Here is a 25,522-nt window from a genome sequence, read left to right on the forward strand (position 1 = left end):
TTTAAAATCGAAAAAATCTAATATAATCAACATTGGACATTTTGATAATTTTACACAACATGTGTAAATGGCATTTTAGTTGTGACACCAAAATATGTGTACCATATTTGTGTGGGGCCAAGCTTGTTGACTCTGGGGCAGTTTCTTCTATTCAGTGTCAGTATAGGGTGTGCATACAATTATAAAACTTCTTTTTTACAATGAGACCAAGCTTGTAATAGTTTCGTTTCATGACATTTTCACATGTGTGGAAAAAGTGCAATAGACAGTAAAGGGATTAAAATTCACCTGAAGAGATTCACTGATTAATTAATGTGCAGTATATTTGTTTGTTTTTTTTTCCTTACAGATATCATTTCAGATTTCCATGCGCTTCCCTCCACATCAGGTATGAACAATGAATGATGTTTTAAAGCATAACCTAGGGTCATCCACAATGACATAATATACTATCTTAAATGATTAATTCTTGCAATAAAATAATGTTCTATTTAAAGTTAAAGGCAGAATTATCATTAATTGCCATTTGTTTTTGAGTATTTCCTAAGTGATTTTTTATTCTGGAAAAAATATTTATAGTTTGGCTGAAAAATGCTAAGGTTAATGTTATAAAAACATTACCCCGTTGATCGGATAAGACATTAAACCGAGGTCTTGACTCTCTGTGGTCATTTAAAATCCCATGGCACTTCTCGTAAAGAGCAGGGGTGTAACCCCAGTGTCCTGGCCAAAGTCCCACAATCGGCCCTTAAAATCATGGCCTCCCAATCATCCCTATCCACCGAATTGGCTGTATCACTGTCTCTCCACTCCTCCAATAGCTAGTGTGTGGTGTGTCGTTGTCCTGTGGCTGCAGTCACATCATCCAAGTGGATGCTGCACACTGGTGGTGGTGTGGAGAGACCCCCCCCATTACTGTAAAAGTGCTTTGGTGTATGGCCATACACAATACATGCGCTATATAAATACACACATGACTGACTGCAGAACAAAGCACTGTTCTCCAATAACTTGCCTACACTCTCAGAAATAAAGGTACGTGAGCTGTCACTGGGGTAGTACCTTTGTACACGAAGGGATATTGGTACCTCAAAAGTATATATAGGTACCTAAAAAATTTTAAGAGGAACATTTTTGTACTTTCAAGGTATTAATATGTACCGTTGAGGTATTAATATGGACCTTTTAGGTACAAATTTGTACCTTTTGAAAAGGTACCACCCCAGTGACAGCACGTGTACCTTTATTTCTGAGAGTGTTGGTAACCTAATTAACCTGCAAGCAAATTGTGAGATATGTAAACTTGGGGTTGACTGCGGGTATTTTAAGCTGAGGTGCTATTTGTTTTTGTTTTCGATTTTATTTTTTTATATTTACTGTTGCACAAGTTCAAAAGCATGAGCATATTACTTGATTGTTCAAGCTACCTCACAGATAAGATTAATTAATAAAAAAAGGAACATCCTGGATCTGTTTTTTTGCTCTTCTTTATTCTTTTTTTTTAATGTAATATAGAAGTATCACATTGGGTTTCGGCATCGGTAGATACTTCAAATCAAATGACAGACTTGAGGGCAAAAAAAAACTGATTTGGACATCCCTAGTTAAAATAAGATTAAATCAAAAATCAAAGCAAATTTGAGGCACACTTTAACGTGCTGTAGGAGCGTGGCTTTCCCCAACCACTGAACTGATTGACAGAAATGTATTAACATGTCTTAACCCTAATAAACATGTTGCAGAACAGGATTTGCAAAGAAACTGGGATTAAAAGATCTGCTCCAACTCTGTGATCAGCTGCACCTCAAGAATGAGATTTACAAGTTTAAAACTGTTTTAAATAAGTGCATGTTTGTAATAAAGAAAAGACAGTAAAATCACTATGTAATTCATAACTGCTGGAATCAGCACAGCTGCATCAGAGGATGCTTTAAACACACAACATGAGTCCCGGTTTGTGGACGTTAAATCTGGTTTATTTTGTACAGCAGCACAATTGATATAGTAAGATATAGCGGTGTATATTTACTTGTATCCTGTCATATTTGCCTCAAATAGATGTGCAAAAACGTGTGTGTGTCTGTGTACAAAAAAAGATGTAGGCCAGGTCTAATTGTGGCCATGGGGAGCTGATTGGGTGGATGGACAGGTGTGGTTTGCTATTGGTGGATCTCATGTGATTGACAGGTTGATCACATTCTTATGCTAGTAAACATCATCAGTGGAGAGAAAGTTATAATGATTGAACAGTTAGTTCACCCCAAAATGAAAGGTCTGTTTTTAATTACTCACACTCATGTTGTTCCAATGCTCTGAAATGGTGCAAGAGCTCACTCATCTTCTATAGACAGACAGCAATGGTACTGAGACATTGAAATTCCAGAAAATAAAGCAAAAATACAGTCAAAACATTCAGTGTGACTTCAATTGTAATCACATGAAGCTCTATGAACACATTTGTTCAGCAGAACCCCAATGTGTTTGATGCACCGGATGCCCTTCCAGCTGCAACCCAGCACTAGGAAACACCCATACACTCTCACATTTACACACTAGGGCAAATTGTTTTGGTCTGTGAGGGAAACCGTAGCACCCGGAGGAAATCCATGCCAACACGAGGAGAACAGGCAAACTCCACACAAAAATGACAGATGCCTCCCGTATTACTATTACTATTATTATTATTATGACCATTACCTAGTTTTTTTTTCAAATATTTATCTGTTATAGGTCTGAGCGATAAGACGATATTCTCATATATTGATGCTGTATAGCACAGGTGTCAAACTCAGTTCCAAAAGGGTCGCAGCTCTGTACAGTTTAGTTCCAACCCCAGTTAAACACACCTGATCAAACTAATTGAGTACTTCAGGCTTGTTTGAAACCTACAGGTAAGTGTGTTGGAGCAGGGTTTGAATTATCTGTCGATAATCGACATTACTGGGGAAAAATAAGTATGATAAAGTTAATGTAGACTATCTAGATGACATTTAATTATAATTTACATCACTAGCAATAACACTACACTTACCTTTAGATAAATGCATATGGTAAATTATGATGGCTGTATACATTTTAAAGAAGTACATTATTTCATAAATGCACTGTTACCTAAATATTAACTTAGCCCTATAAATACAAAAAGTAGAAAAGGAAAAGAAAATATATTGTTTATATTAAAGATGATAAAAATCATATTTTTTTTTAGCTGTTTGGAGACTGTGTGTAGGTATAGTGTGTCCAGATTGGGGTGACATAAAGACAATAAACCTCTTTTTTTTCTTTTTCTTTTTTCTGATGTTAAAATAGGATCCAAATCCTCCAATTTTGAGGCTGACCGCAACTTGACATAGGAGTGTGGTTTCTACGCCCGTCAATTGATTTACAGCTGCGTATTAACATGTCTCCGTTAGTAACGTGTATAATCATATCCACAAGACAGAACAAGTGCAAAGCAAATGGGATTAAAAGATCTGTTCAGCTCTCTGTGATCATCAATCATCATCAAATGTGATTGAGTTTCACAAGTTTAAAACGTTTTTAAAACAGTGCATGTGCACTTTATCACCACAGCTTCGTATACATTAATATAAGGGATATTCATACAGCAGTGGATATTAACATGTATCCTGTCACATTAGCAGTGCAAAAACTGTGCAAAGTTAAACGTGTGTGTGTGCGCACTCACGCAAGCTTTATATTGACATTGTGTGTGACTCGTTGCAGAAAGGCTTGAATAAACAAATGCATCAAATAATCATTGGGAAAGTTCTGACTGTAGTAAGAAAGAGCTGCTTCATTCTTGTCTCTCACCAGACTGTTTAGCTACGTCAAGACCACAAGCATCAGAGCCTTAGCAAGCAGGGCCGGATTAAGAACACATTGGGCCCTGGGGCTATAGCAAATCCAAGAGCCCCCCTTTTAATTTTTTACCTCACAAAAGTGTATGCATTTATATATATTGTTGTTGATGTTGTTATTATTAATGATAATTTACTAATTACTATTATTATCAAATTTTCCACCATTTGATTCATATTTAATTATTTAATTTTTTCTATTTCTTTAAAATAGTCCTGCAAGTATACAAAACTAAGTAATGACATAATATGAAATTTTAAGTTCAAACAGGCTGCAAAAATCAACAAAACAAAAAAACATTTGCAATACTTTCTAAATTGCTGCTTTAGAATAAGTACTTTCAAAAGGGGTTTACCTTGAAAAAGGTTCTTTAGAACCACAGCTGACCATAAATCCCTAATGATATGATATCTTTAATATAAATGCTTCAAATATCCAAAATAGCTTATTGCCATCTTCTGAGTTACAGAAGGCTGGCATCCTTATTTTATTTGTTTATTACATCAGATATATTGTCTAATGAAAGCCTGCACCAATATTTTGTTGCTTCATATTATTACTGTCGTTAGGGTTACACATTCATATAAAGTTTGCTTTCTAACTGGTTCAGTTACAGTACTGTAAATCATAACTGAGTGTATTCACTTGAGATAGATACTCCGCAACAATGGATATTTTGATAACTGCTTGTGTAGGCTATTTGATTTGTTTGCACACTGTCCTGGTTATATTGTGTGATGAAAAGATTGTACGCGCACGCGCCAGTTTGAGTTTCTCAAGTTTCAAGTTTCTGGAGGGCCTATACATCTGCAGAAGTGAGAGCAGATAAGAAGGGGCGCAGCCAGAATTCACTTTGTAAGCAAACATCAGTGCTTTGAATTTGATGCGAGCAGCAACTGGCAGCCAGTGCAAACGAATGTGTAGCGGAGTGACATGTGCTCTTTTAGGTTCATTAAAGACCACTCGTGCTGCTGCATTCTGAAGCATCTGAAGAGGATTGATAGAGCTAGCAGGGAGTATCAATATGAAGACTGTTTGAATCCTTATATTTTGTTCTATGACGAGCTTAGTTAGCCTACCTTTTTTGTGGTCTTGTGGTAGTACCAAAATAAGTGACTGTGCTGGGAAAATTGGGACATTTTAACACTTATGGGTAGGCCCACCCGGAATCTGCACGCTCAGAATTCCACAGATTTTCCACAGATTTCCGCAGATTTTTATACCATCAATAATTCTGTTTATTTACTTAAGTAAATGTGTGTAAATTTATATTTATCCAGTTTTTTAATTAATTACAGTAATATTATTGACTAATGTGAAAATGTTTATCTGATTTATGTACAATGCAGTTCGTACAGTATTATTTTCTGTCTTTTACTAGATATATTATTTGACAAACTTGCTTTATTTACCATATAAAGTCAATTTAATTGGGTTTGCATTTTAAACATTAAATAAAAGTTAAAAATATAAAAATGTATATTATATATTAAGGTTTTAGTTATGATACTCCCAAAATATTTCCGCAGAAATCCGCAGACTTTTACCAAAATTCTCTGCAGAAATAGCATTCCGTCTGGTCCTACTTATGGGTGACTAAATCAGGGCTATTCAATATTCTAATTAGGCTACAGCCATTCTGAGCCTCAGTTTAGCACCGAGGTCACTGTTTTTGAATAGCAGCAAACCGAAGGAATACTTCCCTTTATCGATGAGATGCGTTTCCCATGTCATATCGCAAATTAATTCTTCAGCCAATCAAGGGCCCCCTTCTATATTGTTCACTGGGGCTTTAGCCCTATCTAGCTCTTACGTTAATCCGGCCCTGTTAGCGAGAGATCTCTATAGCTCTAACACGCACGTGTGAACGGTGGGCAGGAAGAATCAGCTCATTTGCACAGGCAACAAAAACAGCTACACTGTCATAACAGCTCAGATTTACAATATTCTGAAAGGTATAATAAATAATCTGATTGGTGTTTTGAGCTGAAATTTTAAAGACACATTCCAGAGACAGCAAAGACTTATCTGAAATCTGGAAAAAAGGGGTAAAGTAGGTGCTCTTTAAGAAATGAAATGACAAAGGGAAAGAAGAGATAACATGCCAAAAGAAACCCTTAGAAACCCTTTATACAAAAAAAAACTTACTTGATTTGATTTTAACAGTGACCTTTCATGTCTCCTTCAGACACATGATGCAAATAATCAGCCGTACGTATACCCCGAAGTCTTCCTCACTATCGGTCAGGCAGGAGAGACTATGGTGCTTCCTCTGAGCCCTCGACCCGGCAGACCGATGTCTCTCAGCGTGAACCCACCCAGAAACCACCGCTCCAGGTCATCATCTCCAAACAGGTCTCCAGGCAGACAAGGGCGCTCCAGACCCTCTTCTCCACACCCGGGAGACACAGTGAATCTTATCGGCCCATATGAGGACTACTTCTCTCTGATCCAAAGAGTGCACGGCGCTCAGCTGCAGCAAGCCGACGGACGGGACAGAGCGACAGAGGCGAAAGAAAGCAAAGAGACCCGCAAGGGGAAAGGAAAGAGCAGCGCAAAGAAGGAGAAAAAAGAGGGAAGCAAAGACAAGAAAAAATAGCACTCTTCATACACACATTTTCAGGGAATACGAAAGTCAGTATTGGGGAAATTTTGGATGATTAATGAGCATTTTTTTTATTTATTTGCAAGCTGATAAAGATAAATCTGAGCCTGAAACAAAAAAAACATTTCTTGCAGAAAACAAGGAAACGTACAAATCCTTTACTCCCAAAATCATTTTCAAATCACAGTTCTGATTTAAACTTTTTATCACTATGACGACTCTCTTATATCTGATATTTGTCTTGAAATTAGCATAAACTAATCAAAACAATTCAATCAATACACATGTCCAGCACCACACATCTGAAGTCGATCAACTACTGAAAATAATCCAGAAATGTTTAGCCGATTATTTATTTACGTTCATTTATTTGTTCACTTTCCTTCGGCTCAGTCTCTATTTCAGAGGTTGCCACAGTGGAATGAACCGTCAACTATTCCAGCATATGCTTTTACACAGTGGATGCCCTTCCAGCTGCGACCCAGTATTGGAAAACACCCATAAACTCTCAGATTCTCACACACACACACACACTGCGGACAATTTAGCTTACCCAATTCACCTACAGAGCATGTGTTTGAACTGTGGGGGAAACCGGAGCGTGTCAAACCCACACTAACATGGGCAAAATGCACAAACTCCACACAGAAATGCCAACTGACCCAGCCGGGACTCAAACCAGCGACCTTCTTGCTGTGAAGCGACAGTGCTAACCACTGAGCCACTGTGCCACCACCCTATTTCGAGAGTAACTATTCATTTAGATACTATGTAATATTAATTAACTACATGTACTTACTTCATGGTTAGGATTAGAGTTAGCTGCATGTAATCATGCATAATTAATTGTCATTACTATAGTAAGTACATGGAATGTGTAACAGGGACACCTTAAAATAAAGTGTCAGCTTATTTTCTTTTCAATTTCAGTTTTGAATTTCAGTTTTCACTTTATTTTTTGAAACACAATTAATTTTGAGCAGAGTGCATTACAAAGTAGGGATGCTCCAATCAGGATTTGAGTACTGGTTTCTTGTCATGGTGATCGGCCGATACAGATTCTGATGCTTTAAATTTATAATGCATTAAGCACATTTTCCTTCTAAGTATGATACTTAAGTGGAGATCTCGCCTTACCTAAGAGAATAAATTAAGGATGCTCCATATAACCCCTTAAACATGTCTCATATAACCATTTGGTTGTTAACAGGTCATGGTCAGAAGCAGCTTTACAGAAAAGAATAGATAGCACAGATTAAAAAATACAATGCAATTTGGAAACACTGCAAATGATGGAAAAAGATTTCAACACATCTCAATCAAGAGGTTGAAAAAAAAATTATAGCGCACATTTGATAGATAATGCACACCTATTAATCCATTACTTCTTTACTAAAAGTAAATCGGCCTAAAAATTACTGTTTATTGCCATAAGTAAATTACAAGAAGTTATTTTATCAAATTAATTCATTAATTACCTCCAGCTTAGTCCCTTTATTAATCTGGGGTCGCCACAGCAGACTGAACCGCCAACTTGTCCAGCATATGTTTTACACAGTGGATGCCCTTCCAGCTGCAACCCAGTACTGAGAAATACCCATACACACTCATTTACACTCATACACTACGGCCAATTTAGTTCATCCAATTCACCTATAGCGCATGTCTTTGGACTGGGGGAAACTGGAGCACCCACAGGAAACCCACATCAACAAGGGGAGAACATGCAAACTCTACACAGAAATGCCAACTGATCCACTATCAATCAATATTTAAATATATATCAAAAATCAAATATTTTGTTCATCTACAACTAATGTAAACAGTTGCAATAGATTCGGACAGATCGACGAGTACCGATTGAGTCATTAAATGTGATTATCAGCCGATACTGATCTCCGGCCGATCGATCAGAGCATCCCTAGTACAAAGTATTGCAAATAACCTTTTATAGAATCAAGACAAGACAATGGGCTCTATTTTAATGGTCTAGGCGCAAAGTCTGAAGCGCAGGGCGCAAAAGCATTAAGGGCGTGTCTGTATCCATCTTTGCTACTTTAATTACGGGAAAATACACTTTACGTCGCAGCGCATGGTCTAACAGGGTTGAGCTTATTCTCTTAATGAGTTATAGGTGTGTTTTGAGAATAAGCCAATCAGAATCTCCTCTCCCATTCCGCTTAAGAGTCGGTTGCGCTGCTCCATGGTGCATTTGATGGTGAACTTTGTAAGTGGAAAAACTGAAAAACAGTTAAACAGAGCATCTACAGCACAAGGATAAAGAATGAGCCTCCTCCAATCGGCCTTTACCATCTCTTTCTCTCTTTCGTGGATAATGAAGCAGTGGAAACTCACTCCACTGAAGACATCCATTAGCCAACATAATTGATTTAGTTTGTAAAGCGCAGAGATTTGTTTCAGAAATATTTCTAAATTCAGTTCTAATTTTCAGCAAACTAATAAATGAACAATAATAACAAAATGTGGTAAAAAAAAAAAAGTTATATCTAGGGCCAGACGGAATCTGCGGACATTTTTTGCTATTTCTGCAGAGAATTTTGTTAAAAATCTGCGGATTTCTGCAGAATTATTTCGAGTGTCAGAACTAAAACATTAATATGTGAAATACTTTTAAACTTTTATTTAATGTTTAAAATGCAAATCCAATTAGATTCACTTAACTAGAAACAAAGCAAGTCTCTCATACAATATATCTGCTAAAAGACAGAAAATACTGCAAACTGCATTTTCATATTAGTCAATAATATTACTGTAATTCATTTAAAAACTGAATAAACTTAGATTTACTCAAGTAGATAAACAGAATTAATGATGGGCTAAAAATCTGCAGAATTCTGCGCGCACAGATTCCGTGTGGGCCTAGTTATATCCAAATACACATGCTGTGCCCCATATGGTCCAAAACCTGAAAGGTGGACAAATCTAAGCTTGTTTTTAATAAAACAAATATAAATATGCATATAATAAATAATACTGCTAATAATAATAACATTATACAAAAGCAAATTGGCGTGAATAAACTGAAAAAAAAAACACTGAGATGAAGAAGGCATGAAGGCAGTGGTTTTTATATTTATGTAGAAAGTAATCATTTTAAAATATTTTATTCTGTTAATTCTTTTCCCTTTGTAAAGATATTTCTGTATTGCTGTACATCCTGCGTGTCTTAAACAATGTGTAAGCTAGGCACACAACTGACGCACTCTGCGCTGGACTTTAGACCTGCTTTCTGCTGGTCTATTGAGCAGTCTATTTTAGTACCTCAAAATAGCAACGCGCCAACAATGAGCCTTAACACACGTCTTTTCCAGACCAGAACACACATAAGTTCACATAGTGGCGTAAATGGATTTGCTATTTAAACAACGTGGCGGAAAACAGGAAAATTAGGGTTGCATTGGTCTGAAACTAGCAACACATGGTGGAAACCCATCTCACGCCCTATTGCGCCGAGTGTATGATAGGGCCCAAAAAATTTCAAGACATAAAAAAAAGATACAAAAGACATTCTCATTACATTGTAGAAAATGCTGGGTTCCACACAATACCTTCATGTTGCCCCAACACAAATCAATTAAGTTAACACATTTAAACAGTGTTGTTTCCAGAGGGGTCTGACTGCAGACCTGGATTTTGAGTGTAGGCTGATACTAAGCCATTATTGGTTGATACTGATAGAGCCACCAGTGTATTATACATCTTTTGTCAGTAATGCAAATAATAAGCATTGTTAATAAATAACCATGTTGGCTTTAGATCAAATATCTTTGCATTTGATTTACTTTTTCAAAATGTGTTGTACTTAGTATGTTAAATTAAGCTATGTTTACACAGAATGACATGGTGTGTAGTATTTTCTTCAGTAGCTGGTTTGAGTGGACTGATTGACTGATTGACTGATTACTGTGGATAATTAACCAGTGAAGGAGAATAGCATTTAGAAGCACTTGCTGTGATGATCATTGTGATGGACGGCCTGTGGTGTTTCTGTTGTGTTGACAGTCTATTGTGATTTTCAAATAAATATGTATTTGTGTGAAAATGTCTATCTGTTTTTATTTTAATTACTTGGGATTACATGAAAAGAGTGATCACTTAAATTAGCAGAGTTCTTTCTGACATTTAAGAGGGCGTGAAGCAGGGGTCACCAATCTCATTTCTGGCAGTCCAGTGCCCTGCAGGGTTTAGCTCCAGCTGGGTGCCTGGGTGTTTAAAGTATACCTAGTAAGACCTTGATTAGCTTGTTCAGGTTTGTTCGATTGGGATTGGAGCTAAAATCTACAGGACACCGGCCCTACAGGAACAAGTTTGGTGATCCCTGGTGTAAAGGGGTAGTTCACCCAAAACTGAAAATTCTGTCATCAATTACTCGCCGTTTACCTGTTCCACACCTGTTTGTGTTTGTTTATTATGCTAAACACAAAAGAAGATACTTTGAAGAATGTTGGAAAACAGCCACCATTGACTTCCATGCTATTGAACGAAAGAAAAAAACTGTTTCTAACATTCTTCAAAGTATCTTCTTTTGTGTCCAACAGAGAAAAACAAACACTTGAGGGTGTAAAGAGAAGCCACTTGAGTAAGAAAATAGTGAGTACATTTTTCACTCATGAACACTCCCTTTAATTACAATTTTATATCTTATTTAGGTCACACTTTACAATAAGGTTCATTAGTTGATGTTAATTAATGCATTTCCTAACATAAACAAACAATAAACAAAACATTTACTACTGTATTTGTTCATGTTAGTTAATGTTAGTTAATGAAAATACAGGTTAGTTCATGTTAACTCATGGTGCATTAACCAATGTTAACAAGCATGGACTTGGATGTTAATAATGCATTAGTAAATGTTCAATTATGATTAATAAATGCTGTACATGTGCTCTTCATGATTAGTTCATGTTAGTAAATGCATTAACTAATGAACCTTATTGTAAAGTGTTGCCCTTATTTATTTATTACATATTTGAAATATGAAATATTATTATTACGGTGTTAGTTATTTTTAAAAAATATTGTAATTATCACAAATGTGTCAATTGAGTGCATTATAAATGTTGCTCAATTTCTCTATATGTTCTCCAGTTTGTTAGTCGGTACATCAAAATGTTGAAATTGGCCTTGAATTTAATATTATATTACTTAATATCGATATGTAATGCAGACATAACTTTAAAGGGATAGTTCACCAAAAAATAGAAATTGTCATCATTTACTTACCCTTCACTTGTTCCAAACCTGTTTAACCTTTTTTTTTTTCTACTGAACACTAAAGAAGATATTTTGAAGAAAGCTGCAAATCTGTAACCATCATTGTTGGGTAAGTTAATTTACAAAAGTAGTAGATTACAAATGACTGACTACTACTGCACAATTGTAATCTGATTACATTACTAACTACTTATGTAATGTACTTAACTAATGTAAATAGTAATCCGATTACTAATTCATTTGCTTTAAAGTTACTTTTAAAAAATACCTATAAAATACAAAAATAAACTGCAGCTCTTACAGTATATTAATATGCACTGAGAAACATTACAGTGGGTTGATCACAGCCGCCTAACATATTCAAAAGACTTAAAAAGTTTGCCCAAAATTCTCTCATCATTCACTTGTTCCAACCTGTTTGTCCTTTTTATCATTATTATTTTTTTTTTACATAAAACATGACATTCAGAAGAAAACTGGATACCTGTAACCACTGACATCCATGGTATGCAAAAGCACTACAGTGTTTGGGTGTTCTGCATTTGTCTGAGGTAATTAGTCTGCCAAAATGTGTATATTCCATACAAAGTATGAAGCTGACCAGTCAGCTCTTGTCACGTGACTTGTGGTTTTTACCTGGGTGTGCCTGGAAAATATGTGCTTCCAATATGCGCGCACAAGACATATGCCTCGATTGTAAAAAACGAACTTTTAGGTGCAAAAGATGCGATATGAGCCGCCCTATAAGCAGCTACGCTTCTCTACACGTTCAGAAGATACTTTTCACTCCCAATTCTGCACAAAAATCTAATTTAGCCTGTTTAGACTGGGTTGGACCATCAAGTTTTTAGGAGCTGGTGTCCTCTTTTGGTGACTTGAACAAGTTTCTGGTCAAGTTAAAAGCAGTCGAAAGTTCTTTTAAGACAGGACATAGACTGCATTTCACAGCCATATTTTTGTTTTTACACTCAGTGAAATGAAAGTAACGTCTGTATTTCCACTTGAAGAAGCAGCCACTCTCGACAGCAGCAGCGCGTTCTCCAGCAATGTAAAAGCTCATGCTTATTAACTGACATTGCTGCGGAAAACAAGATTTAAAAGGGGTGGTCCAGAGTGCATTTTTAAGGCTCGGTTGTGTTTATAAGATGCAAAGCAATATGTGCTTATGCTTTATTTGTAGAAAATCATGTTGTTTTTTTCATATATCTTACTTTGATTATATACAGCTACTGAAAGGCCTTCTACCGAAAGGCCCACCCTCAAGAGGCTCGGATTGGTCAGCAAACATAATGTGGTGTGATTCGCGGATCTGCTCCACGCCATCAGAAAGAGTTTCTGCTGTAACATTACAGCACATCTGGCTACGCCCCTTTGCTATACGGTGTATGTGTGTAACCTGAAGGGTTTATGATCTCACTAACCCGGATAGTCCACAAACTACGTTCACTGTAGGCTTTGTTTAGCTAACTCTGTAAAAGCCAATGTCTCTCTTTACGTTGTACTTTGAGCGTATTACATTCAGAGATGTTGTTTATGTTCACACAGCTGCATTACACATGAACTAAAGTTTCAAATCTAATATCGTAGTGGAGCAGTCCTTTAAAAGAAGCATTCTTCCCTCTAAAACTATATTTGTAACGTAAATAACGCAATTTCATTGACTTTAGTAACTGTAAACAAATTGCACAAATTTAAATGTAATTCGTTACTGCTTTTCCCAAAATTGTTATTAGAATACAGTAACGCGTTACAGAGGAATGTGTTATACCCAACACTGGTAATCGTTGACTTCGATAGTATTTGTTTTACCTACTATGGGAGGTTAAAGGTTTTCAGCGTTCTTCAAAATATCTTCTTTTGTGTTCAACAGAAGAAAGAAATTCATAAAAGTTTGAAACCACACAAGGGTGAAGACATGGGCTGTTTCTCAATATGCGTTCTTGTCTGCACTTGCGTTCTTGTTCTTATCCCAGAGGATTGTAGCGTAACCAGCAAAAGCTACTGGCAAACCCCCACGGTTTTAAAAATACTGCTTTGCTGTATCTCAAAATAAAGCTTTAAGAATTTTTCAGGCGAGAATGTGGTTGTTTTAAACGTGAATCTGCAGTTTATTCACAAAGATAGCATGTCTTTGATGATGTGCCTCAGCTTATTCGGATTCTGACTTCCAGTCTGCCAGCGGGTGCTTCGTCATCATATCCCCCACCAAGAGCAGCTTTACTTCGGCCAGTCCATGTCGGATGTACCGCTGGATCTCATCACTTTATTGTAGTTAAAACATGATATTTAATACATCTTGTGTATATTTAACAGACAGTTTTTGGTCTTTTAAATCTATTATTTGTTCTTAGGTGTATTATTTTGGCAGTATTTATTTGTTACGTTTTATAGTTGTCTTTAAAGGTTCACAAAACCCTTGAGTACTTTTTTTTTTTGAGATTTTGTGTGTGTTGGGCATCTGTTAAGACAGTGTTAGCACCTGTTAGCTTTAATTGTGGGAAAAACTGGATAATTTGAGCTTTTGTCAGCTAATTTCAGCTTCCGGGTTTAAAATGATTTTTAGCGCAGGATCAAAATCGGCGATGTAGCCCAAAACTGCAAGTGGAGTGATGATCCGTCGGTTTCTCATTATTATTTATACTGAAGTTTTTTTATCCAATGACAAGAGCCTGCTTCTTAATTATTCATGACTGCACATGCTTTCCGAAGGCAAGACAGATCTGCCAGTGCCAAGCTGTGAGATCCTACCTTGATGACTGGGTTAAACAGCTTCCACTGACCCACGGCACACAGTATTTAGCTGTTCATGAAGGGCCGTATGTGTTTGTTTCGATGATCCATGGGGTTTGTTGCATGTTTTTCCCCGTGATGCTGTCAGGGCCGATACAGCAAAGTTGTTTGTGTGCAGTAAGCATTTTTGTCAGGAGAGCAGTACGAGAACTGGAGAATGGCGGATGTCGTCTTTTATCAGAAGTTTGTTCACATTTAGACACATCGCCGTGCTACTGTTTTTGCCTAAATCCATCCAGATTACCAGCAGGGCTAATGATTGAAATAGGCAGGGCAAGAGACCTGCTGCACTGAGTCTGCATTCAGACCTGGGGATTTATGGAAAAGTCCTCACCTCAAAGTGTTTATATAACACGATTATCTTTACAATAATATAAATTGTGGTTGTGTATTTTAAATTACAAATGACAAATGTAGCAGGGTATTAAATTACTGTTTATTTGTTTGCATTTTAACTTTGTAAACTATAAAATCATTAGTCTTCTCAAGGTTTGTGTCTCATTTTGTGAGCCAACTGACAACAGTTGTTCGCTCCCCTCTTTCTCCCCTGCTCTGCTGGCCACGCCCATTCCTGCCTCTGATCGCGGAGCTCCACGCCCATTATGATGCATTTTTGGAAAAATTCTGAGGCAGACCTGAACCGAAAGGAGTCATGACCCTTTAATCGTTACTGTGTTGTACACTGTTTGTCTTTGTTTACCAAATTGCTTAGCGTTATATTTATTTCTTATTGTGTACGTCTTGTACTTTATACTTGTATAATGTCCATTAAATATGATAATCAAAGACACGTGTCTAAGTATAAAACCACATTTTACTTCACATTTATATAATGTATGTTTACATTTTCTTAAATCAAAAATGTAGATTTATAATATTAATATATTATTAATTACTGGGCCGTGCTTCATGTAATTTAGTCATTTTATTTTTGATGTACAGTGAAACCGATGAATCCATGGTTAGGTAAGTGATGTTATAGAGTACACTGCTGTTATATTTGAAGAAGTACCCGACTTGCGTCCTCGGGTGTTCGTTCTTCCAAGTCTGAACTTCTAAGGACGCAAGTGAGTTACTTTGGATTTTTAGGTGAACTACCCCTTTAGTATTTGATGTATGCACGATTTTACATTCAATACAATTACGAGTACTTATATTTCACAACTGCTTTCATAAAAGATGCTTCAACAAAAACTATCTCAGTGGACTAATTCTTTAGATTAACAAACGATTCTTGCCTCCCAAAATCGTTTATTCAGGGTTTCTTCCATTAAAACGCCTTCAGACCGAGAAACACCTCTTTAACAGAAAAGCCTCCTGAGCCACCGTAGTGCAATGGGAGAAGTCAGCCAATAGGAATCGAGTACACTCAGAAAAGGCGGGGCTATTGTGCTCTACGATCCCCACACGTTGGGAAAGTGTTTGTATTTTTTGACAATAACACAAGTTTCTAGTTTTATAACGAGGATATATTCAGGCAAGGGAAAATGCCATCGCTAAGCGGAAAGGCGGACGTTTTATTCGTATGTATCTGAGCTATTTTTAAAGTCAGTTTTGTTAGTGTTCTCAATCTTTTCGTAGCTAGCTGTGATTAGCTCGCTAACTACAGCTGAATAAGATACACACAAGTATTTTTAATAATACTAATAAATTCCACATATGATTATTACCTGTCAAAATGAATTGTTGTGTCCTGTGCATTAATTCACCTCTCACATATAATAATAATTTATTTAAAGTGAATAACAGTAGTTAGCATAGGTTTACTTTAATTTTAAGTTATTATCATTGTTTAGTCAGTTACTAAGTGTCAGAAAATAACATTTAAAATTAACATTTTAAAAACCTGTACTAAATATTTCTGTTTCTTTCACCTAAATGTTACATTGAGGTAAAGTTTTTGTTTTCAATGAGGCGACATCATTGGCCCATGAACATTTCCTGTTGTCAAACTATTTCATAGCTGTAACAGGAGGCAATTCAATCATAACTTAATGTTAAAACAGCTATCATAACATTATTTATTAATATGTAAACCTTCTTGAAAGCTATGAAAATTAGAACCAACTGTTATCGTTTACGTCACTCAAAATTGTCTATATTCGCACATTCTGACTTTCTCCTTACAGTTTTTCCTCAGTAGCTTTGGTGCATTTCTCACAACACTATTTACATTTGAACACCAGTTAATACACATCTCAAAACAATTAGTACAAACTGCAAAACCTAAGATAACCTGCAAAAGCGTGTCACTTGCTCAAAATGGATAGTTCATTCCTCAAAAGCAAGTATTCACGTCAATGAAAGTGTCAGTATCATCAAAATGAGAAGTCTTGACACCATTGTTTATGAACAATATAGTCAAATGGCTTTGTCTTGTTTTCATTATGAATTATTAATTTTTTTCAATGCTAAATAGGCAGAATTTGGTGACACTTTCTGTAAATGCTCAAGACAGCAGTATATACTATTTGCACAGCCATTTGAAAACCAGTAAAGTTAGACAACACTGCATTTAGTGAGCTATCTGAGTACAAGACACTGAATATGTATGTTTCACATTTTTACTGCATTTGCTCTTTGCCATTCTAATTTATTCAAAGCATTGTGCAAAAGAATAAATACACCCTTATTTACAACAAACATAAACTTCCTTTGGATAGAGCTGTGCACAACTGTAAACAATATTGCACAACATATTTACCTGCAACATACACAGGTCTGTAAATCAGTCATGAAATTGTTCAATTTATAAGACATTTTCAGGAAAAAAAAAGATTTTACATTTTTTACAAAATTTGCTCGACAGATTTTGACAGCTAGTTCAACATTTGTGTATGTAATGACTCAAGTGATGAAATGAGGACTATTAGTTTAATATGGAATGACTATTCAGAATTCACAAGTTTAGTTAATTTTGACTGACATAAACAAATAATAATGTTATAAACAGCAGAGCATTGTATGAAAGCAATTGATGCATGTTCAAAAGCATTTGCAATTTGTTGGAGGGAATGAGAAACTGCTACTAGGATGTGCACAAATGACTAATTGTTTTGAGAAATGCATTACTTGTTGTGCAAATGTAAATAGTGTTGTGAGAAATGCACCAAAGCCACTGAGAAAAGCTGTAATAAAATATAAATAATATAACTTTAAAAAGTATAATGTGCAGATTATAAAGCAAAATCATATTAGCAACCCATGACTGTCAAATTACAACACTGTTCACAGTGAAAGAAATAGCTCTAATGTTGTTTTCAAGTCTTACTTGCAGGTGATCTCAGACCTAATATTTAAAGTAGCAGGGTAAGGGAGCATGTCACTTTCACTGTACGAATGTGCTATTAAAAAACAACTTTACCTCTATAAATGTTACTCACTAACTCAATAATCTAACGTTGGAGCTAGCTTTCATCAGTGTTCGTGAATCTTAATCACAGAGGCATGTTTGTTTTGCAGGAAGATGATGATTTGCCTTATGAGGAAGAAATCATCAGGAATCCATATTCAGTCAAGTGCTGGATGCGTTACATTGAGCACAAGCAAAGTGCACAGAAATCTGTGCTCAACATGATCTATGAAAGAGCTTTAAAGGAGTTGCCTGGCAGGTGCGTACATGTCATCATGTCATTTCCTTTTACACTGAAACCTGTGTGCTTTAAATCCTAAATATCTACATGGTTTCTTGCAGTTACAAATTGTGGTACAACTACCTGAGAGAGAGGAGAAAACAGGTGAAAGGAAAGTGCATCACGGATCCTGGATACGAGGAGGTGAACAACTGTCACGAGAGAGCGCTTGTGTTTATGCATAAGGTAAAGTTGATCTCTTAATTCTTACACAGGGTTTCTGTTAGTTGTAAAATGTGCTATATTTACATATTTTTGAATAAAGAGTGATGCACATGTTTTATGGCATAAGACTAGATCTGTGGCTGAAATCGCTTACTTACCTACTATATAGTTCGCTAAAAACAGTATGTGAGCCGAGTAATATGTCCAAATTCATAGTATTAAAAAAAAGTAGGTGAAAAGTAGGGCTGCTCGATTTTCGGAAAAATCATAATTACGATTATTTTGGTCATAATTGTGATCACGATTATTTAAAACGATTACTGTTGAAGTCAAAATTATTAGCGCTCCTGGGAATATGTTTTTTTTTTTTTTTAATAAATATTTCTCAAATGATGTTTAACAGAGCAAGGAAGTTTAACAGTATTTCCTATAATATTTTTTCTTCTAGGCTTATTTATTTTATTTTAGCTAGAATAAAAGCAGGTTTAAATATTTTGAAACCCATTTTAAGGTCAATATTATTAGCCCCCTTGAGCAATATATTTTTTGATTGTCTGCAGAAGAAACTATTGTTATACAATGACCTGCTTAATTACCTTTATTAAGCCTTTGAATTGCACTTTAATCTGAATGCTTGTATTTAGAAAAATATCTAGAAAAGTATTATGTACTGTCAATCATAGCAAAGATAAAAGAAATCAGTAATCAGAAATGATATATCAAAACTATTATGTTCAGAAATAAGTAAAAAAAAACGTATTTCCATTAAACAGAAATTGGGCAGGAAAAGGATTGCAAATATTCAGGAGGGCTAATAATTCTGACTTCAATGTATACATACAGTTATTTGCCTCCCTGCAAAGGAAAAAAAATAAATACAATAGAATAAAAATATGAAACAAACTGTGCTTTAAGCATTTTCACTGTAAGAATAAAACTTTAGCTACAAAAATCCTTCAGTCAAGAGCAGAGGGATTTTCTCGTTTTGTTTGATTAATGATAAAAACAACATCGTGTGCTGTCACTTTAATGGTTTCTCTTTCACTTGTCTTTTGATCCTCAACTCGTAACTCGTTTGTTTATTACACAAATGAGGGTTATTATGAATAATCACTAAAAACTGCGTTTTGACACCTATTTGACCATTAAAGCGCTCGCACTAAGATGACTTTAGATGTCTGCGCCTCGTTTGTTTCGCGAGGTGTGCGATGCGGCGCCAGGCGCAAGTATAATTCCAGCTTCAGTATGCGAATGAGACCGAATGCTGACCGGCCGCATTGTTCTGGCTGTGTACGCGTGGTGCACACACATAAGCACGCAGTCTTTCGCGCTTTTAGGAGCAACAGCTGGAAAGGGGGCGGTTATGATGCAATAATCGTTTATCTCGATTAATGCTTTTTCATAATCGTTTAAAGCCAAAATCGATTAATTGCACAGCCCTAGTGAAAAGTACCCAGATGGCCTACTACTTCCTGCAAGATTCTGTAGTACACATGCAATGGATGCTACACTATCCTATGGTGCCATGCAAGAGAATCCATGAATGGGAGTGCGGCGACATAACTAATGCGGGTAGGTCATATGAAAATGACTATTGGTGGATGTAGTACATCCAACATTCATTCATAGTACTCCAATACAGTGGTTCCCAACCTTTTTCCTAGGGGCCCCCCCTATGAACGTATACAAACATTGGAGCCCCCCCACCATTTAAATACACACGCACGCACACACATATGTACTATATATATATATATATATATATATATATATATATATATATATATATATATATATATATATATATATATATATATATATATATATGTATATATATAATATACTGTATGTGTGTGTTTGTGTAATATTAATATATAATATGTATAGAAAATATAAATTAATCACTTTTAACTTGTCTTGGCCTTCATTAAAACCAAAATTTAGGTAGGCTTTGTCATACAGTTTAATCTTTTTCTTCGCCTCTGAAGAATCACTGCATTTCCATTTCCCTGCCGATTTTGTTTTTATTTGCCTTTACGACACATTGACAAGCACATTTCGTGAGTGAGCAAAATTTTAATAATTATTTAAAGTTATTTATTTTATTTATTTTACTATTATGTTGGAATTTACATATATAATAGCAGGGCTGCTCGATTTTGGGAAAAATCATAATCACGATTATTTTGGTCATAATTGTAATCACGATTATTCAAAACGATTATCAGTTAAAGTCAAAATTATTAGCGCTCCTGAGATTTTTTTAATATAAATATTTCCCAAATTATGTTTAACAGAACAAGGAATTTTAACAGTATTTCCTATAATATGTTTTCTTCTAGGCTTATTTGTTTTATTTTAGCTAGAATAAAAGCAGATTTAAATATTTTGAAACCAATTTAAGGTCAATATTATTAGCCCCCTTAAGCAATAAATATTTTGATTGTCTGCAGAAGAAACTACTGTTATACAATGACTTGCCTTATTACCCTAATTAAGCCTTTGAACTGCGCTTTAATCTGAATGCTTGTATTTAAAAAAAAATATCTAGTAAAATATTATGTACTGTCATCATAGCAAAGATAAAAGAAATCAGTAATTAGAAATGAGATATTAAAACTATTATGTTCAGAAATAATAATAAAAAAAAAACTTCTTTCCATGAAACAGAAATTGGGAGGAAAAGGGTTGCTAATATTCAGGAGGGCTAATAATTCTGACTTCAAGTGTATACATACAGTTATTTTCCACCCTGCAAAGGAAAGAGAAATAAATACAATATATTAAAAATATAAAACAAACTGTGCTTTAAGCATCATCACTGTAAGAAAAACACTTTAGCTACAAAAGTCCTTTAGTCAAGACTAGTGAGGTATTTTCTCGTTGTTTGATCAATAATCATAAAAACAGGCGGCAGTAGGAATATTTCTCACTGTCTCTTTGGTTTCTCTTTCACGTGTCTTTTGATCCTCAACTCGTTTGTTTATTACACAAATGAGGGTTAAAATAAATAATCACTAAACACCGCGTTTTGACACCTATTTGACCATTAAAGCGCTCACGCTAATGACTTTAGATGTCTGCGCTCCTCTGCTCGTCTCAGTGTGCGAATGAGCGAATGCTGACTGGCCGCGTGCTTCTGACTGAGTGTGCGTGCTGCACGAGGTCTTTCGCGCTTTTAGGAGCAACACGTTGACAACTGGAAAGGTGGCGGTATATGATGCAATAATCATTTATCTCGATTAATGCTTTTTATAATCGTTTGAAATCGAATTAATAATCGATTAATTGCACAGCCCTATATAATAGTGGAGCATTTTTATGCCTTTTTCTACCTCAATACTTATACTCTCCCGCGCCCCCCTTGTGAACTCTGGCGCCCCCCTTAGGGGGGCGCGGACCCCAGGTTGGGAACCACTGCTCCAATACATACTATATAGAACATACTTTTCTAACGGTCATGATGTAAATTCAAATGTAGTATCTAGTCGAGTTGTAGGTGATTTCGGATGCAGCCAAAGCCATGTCATTGTGACCTGAAGATCTGAGTTGTGGTTTTAAGATCCTTTGAGTAAAAACAGCAGATCAACATTTATTTATTTTTTATTTTTTTTTACAAATACCAGGTTTTGGAAAGAACAACTAGTACAAAATTTTGCGGAGACCCGGAAGGGACATGATGGTAGGGAAAAAATGGGTGAAATAAAAAAAAACTGAGTGGGAGAAAAAAAAATGCGTTTTTGTGTTCCTTCGCAAAACTGTTTTTCCACAAACTCTTTCTGTTCACTTCGTACATGTCAACCCTCCCGTTTTTGCCGGGATTCTCCTGTATTTTACCATTTTTTTCCCACTATAATGTCATATTTTAAAGTATTTTCCCATATTTCTCGTGTATTTTTAATCTTGAAAGCACGCTGAAATGGATATAAAAATGTCTGCATTCACTTTCTTTCCAATTAAGCTGTGCGTCGATCATCACCCTTCATATGCCTCTGAATTAGTGAATGCATGTATACGGACCCGCTCTGTATGATAAACTGATTTTTCTTGGCTGCTGCATGGAGGGCGCCATAGCGGTCAGCGTCTTCCGGTATAATGTTTAGAACGTCCATTTACAGTGTTTACAATAGGTAATTTGCGCTCTGAAAATGGGTTTCAATAGTGTTTTGAGTGGATTACGAAGTGTTTTGTGACACACAACTTTGAAAGGTGTGTGTTAAAGCTGTTGTAATCTGTCAGATGTAGTTCAAGCGCGCAAGATAAATGTTCTTCTAGTTCAGGTGTCTGCCGTCAGAAATACCATGTGTGAGTGTGACACACACAGACACACACAGGCAATACTTTACTGCATTATAGAGCAAACCAGATTACTGGCATGAACGTAACGGGTATGCAAGTCATGCAATTTACAAAAATGACCAATAAAAGTCTGTTACTGTTCCTCTGCTGGCTGATTTGCAAGTTCATTCTTATCGCGAGCCGTTTATGTTTCATTTAGCTTGTTGTATTTACCAAAATTTGCGTTCTGTCATTTTAAAATGTCGCTTTATTTTCACTTTGTCACAGTTATTAAATCAGTGTGTTAGTGGGACAGTACAGTAGACTGTGTGTGTGTCAAACATTTTGGAGAACTACATTTGTTTGTGCTGGTTATATATTTGAAAGAAAGAGAAACTATTGACTTTAGCGATGACGAGGCTTCATTTAAACAGCACAAGATGCTGTCTGACAACAAGGGAAAACACACTACGTGATCCTGTTTGAAAGTGAAAATGAAAGCCAAGACCTTTGCATGTTCTAGTTACTTAACTACATATTTATAGGCTGTATTACCAAAAAAGGTTAGATTTTTAGGGTAATGGTGTCATTAAATATGATGCCAGACATTCAAAGCTTAACTTTAATATCTCAATAATAGCTTTGAATGTAAATATGTTATGACAATATGGTGTTTTATATGAGAATGGTCAGAATGACCAGTATGGTAATTCTAATAGTTACAGAATTCTAGCTCCACTGTTGATATAGCTTACTCTCATGTCTGTGTTTACACAAAATGAAGCGACCAATAATAGATGTTTCTATTGAGCTCCTGAGCACACAGGCATTCAGCTCATGCTGATATGCTCTCTCATTGGCTGCAACTCGTCACTACATCAGACCACACGTGGGGTTGAGTCGGCCGACTGCTCTGGAATATTTATCATGCTAAATGTTGGATTTCCGTCTGCGAGGTGTCGGCGGCGCGTCAGCGAACCTCGTTGATGCGTTGTTCAGTAGTTCACACATAAAGAGCGGTGAGCGCCGTGCACCCGCAGATTTCTTCCCGATCACAGCCCGATCTGTCGGTGAGCTCGTTAACTTCCAAATCGGGCTCAAATCAGGCTTAAAATCCTCTAGTGTGAACTAGGCTTTATTAGATCGCATTTTTAACTAATCAGTCCAGGAGGTGGTGCTGATCGACAACAGTATTAGTTCTAAGATAATAAAAGCTGGTAAAATAGATTAAAACTGTTGTTTTAAAGCTGTCCAAATGTGACTGTTTACATGCACCAGCTGCCGACCAGATGTACTTAGCATTCTCCTTGCAGGTACACGTAAAGCATAATGGGTAATTTAGCGTTCTAAGAAAATGGTCTATACTATCCTCATACTCAGCCTTGTAAAATTACTTTCTCCTCTCAAATGAAAAAGTTTGTTTTCCCATTTGCATTTGAAGTATACTACAGGTCTGTTTTTTTCTTATTCTCTAGCCTCTTTCAGCAATAAGGAATTTAACACATAGAACTGCCACTAACCAGATATTTTTTAACAGATTATTGTCTGTAAACCCAATTTAGTTTCGGAATTACTCAAATCAGCCATCTGGCTCAAACAAACAATCCACATTCACTCGCCAACATCATGTCACTAAAATCATCTTACTTTCTCATTCCGATACCTGCTTTGAACTTCAGCAGATCATCTTGACCTCATCTATGTGCCTAAATGCAGTTTCTCATTTGATCGACTCGTATTTGCGCTGTCAAGCAGTTGAACAGTGTAGTTTATGTGATTTGATGTTGGCCCATTTAAAGCAGTGTGAATACTTTTCTCCTCAGATGCCGAGGATATGGATTGATTATTGTCAGTTCATGGTGTCTCAGTGCAAAATTACACGGAGCAGACGGACATTCGATAGAGCATTAAGAGCTCTGCCCATCACCCAGCATCCTCGCATCTGGCCTTTGTATCTTCGCTTTGCCCGGAACCTGCCTCTACCAGAGACCGCTATCCGTGTTTACCGCCGCTACTTGAAGGTAAGAGTTGGGTATGAATCTTAAAAAAATATATAGCTTAAATGAGTACATCACTCATTGATCTCGCTTTTAAATTATTATTTTTTATAGGATGCTTTACAATAATGTATTTGTGCATATGCATTAAGCCACCTGTCAACAGCACACGACAAGCAACGAAGTCATTCACTTCCAATGCAAAGTAGTCTGGAACTCTGATCCAGAAATTTCGGATCTGATTTGACCTGTGGATACGTTAAAATATTTGAACTTCAGCTACTAGACAGTATATGACTGGCCGACCGGATGTGATGTATTCCAGTGTTGTCCTAGCAGGTCCATGCGCGTGAGATGAGAAATAGAAAATTTTCATTATACTTTTTTTTTCAGAAATAAGTCTATATTTAAAAACTAAATATATTCATAAATGAGTAATGAATGTTTTTCATTTTAATCTTGTCTCCACACTCCCTACAAAATTTTTGCAGTCTATGATGAGTTTCTAGTATTCATTCAATCATTCATTCATGAAACCATAGTGAATGGATGGCGAATAAATGCTCTTGCTTTTGCACTCCTTTATGGACACCACCACGAGAATCAGCTTCCCATGGTGCGCGACAAAACTAAATATTCTGTGAGCCAGCCACAAGGGGGCGTATTCCGAGTATCCTAATGTCGTGTGCAGTGGAAAGGTTGCTTCAGATTAGAGTACCAAGGCCAAAATAGAACTTGTCTCACAAAAAAGTTAAGATAAGTCCAAAAATTAGCAAAACCAAATTAATATGTTGAGTGAAAATATTAAAATGAATATAAAAAATATTAATCATATAAAAAATATTAAAATAAAAGTTTATTAAACTTAAAAAATCAAGAGACAAAAATGATGTTTGTATTTTTTATTTGCAATAATTTTGCATTGAATTTAAATCTATTATCTTTCTGTTTATAAG

The 25,522-nt window shown here is 36.0% G+C and overlaps 2 protein-coding genes across 3 annotated transcripts in view; both read left to right on the plus strand.

Annotated features, from left to right (window-relative positions):
- Positions 1 to 10,529, plus strand: part of LOC556170 (uncharacterized) — a 34,882-nt gene extending 24,353 nt beyond the window's left edge. For both annotated transcript variants that reach the window (XM_678907.10, XM_073945054.1), the window contains exons 10-11: positions 350 to 388; positions 6,050 to 10,529. In XM_678907.10, the coding sequence (XP_683999.4) occupies positions 350 to 388; positions 6,050 to 6,460 (450 nt within the window). In that variant the 3' untranslated portion in view covers positions 6,461 to 10,529. The remainder of the gene's footprint in view (positions 1 to 349; positions 389 to 6,049) is intronic.
- A 5,348-nt stretch (positions 10,530 to 15,877) lies between these two features.
- Positions 15,878 to 25,522, plus strand: part of xab2 (XPA binding protein 2) — a 33,565-nt gene continuing 23,920 nt past the window's right edge. Inside the window, exons 1-4 of the mRNA NM_001044783.1 lie at positions 15,878 to 16,017; positions 17,957 to 18,105; positions 18,189 to 18,312; positions 24,393 to 24,590. Of these exons, the coding sequence (NP_001038248.1) occupies positions 15,982 to 16,017; positions 17,957 to 18,105; positions 18,189 to 18,312; positions 24,393 to 24,590 (507 nt within the window). The 5' untranslated portion in view covers positions 15,878 to 15,981. The remainder of the gene's footprint in view (positions 16,018 to 17,956; positions 18,106 to 18,188; positions 18,313 to 24,392; positions 24,591 to 25,522) is intronic.

This window comes from Danio rerio, chromosome 3 (genome assembly GCF_049306965.1).
Source record: "Danio rerio strain Tuebingen ecotype United States chromosome 3, GRCz12tu, whole genome shotgun sequence".
Classification (NCBI taxonomy): domain Eukaryota; kingdom Metazoa; phylum Chordata; class Actinopteri; order Cypriniformes; family Danionidae; genus Danio; species Danio rerio.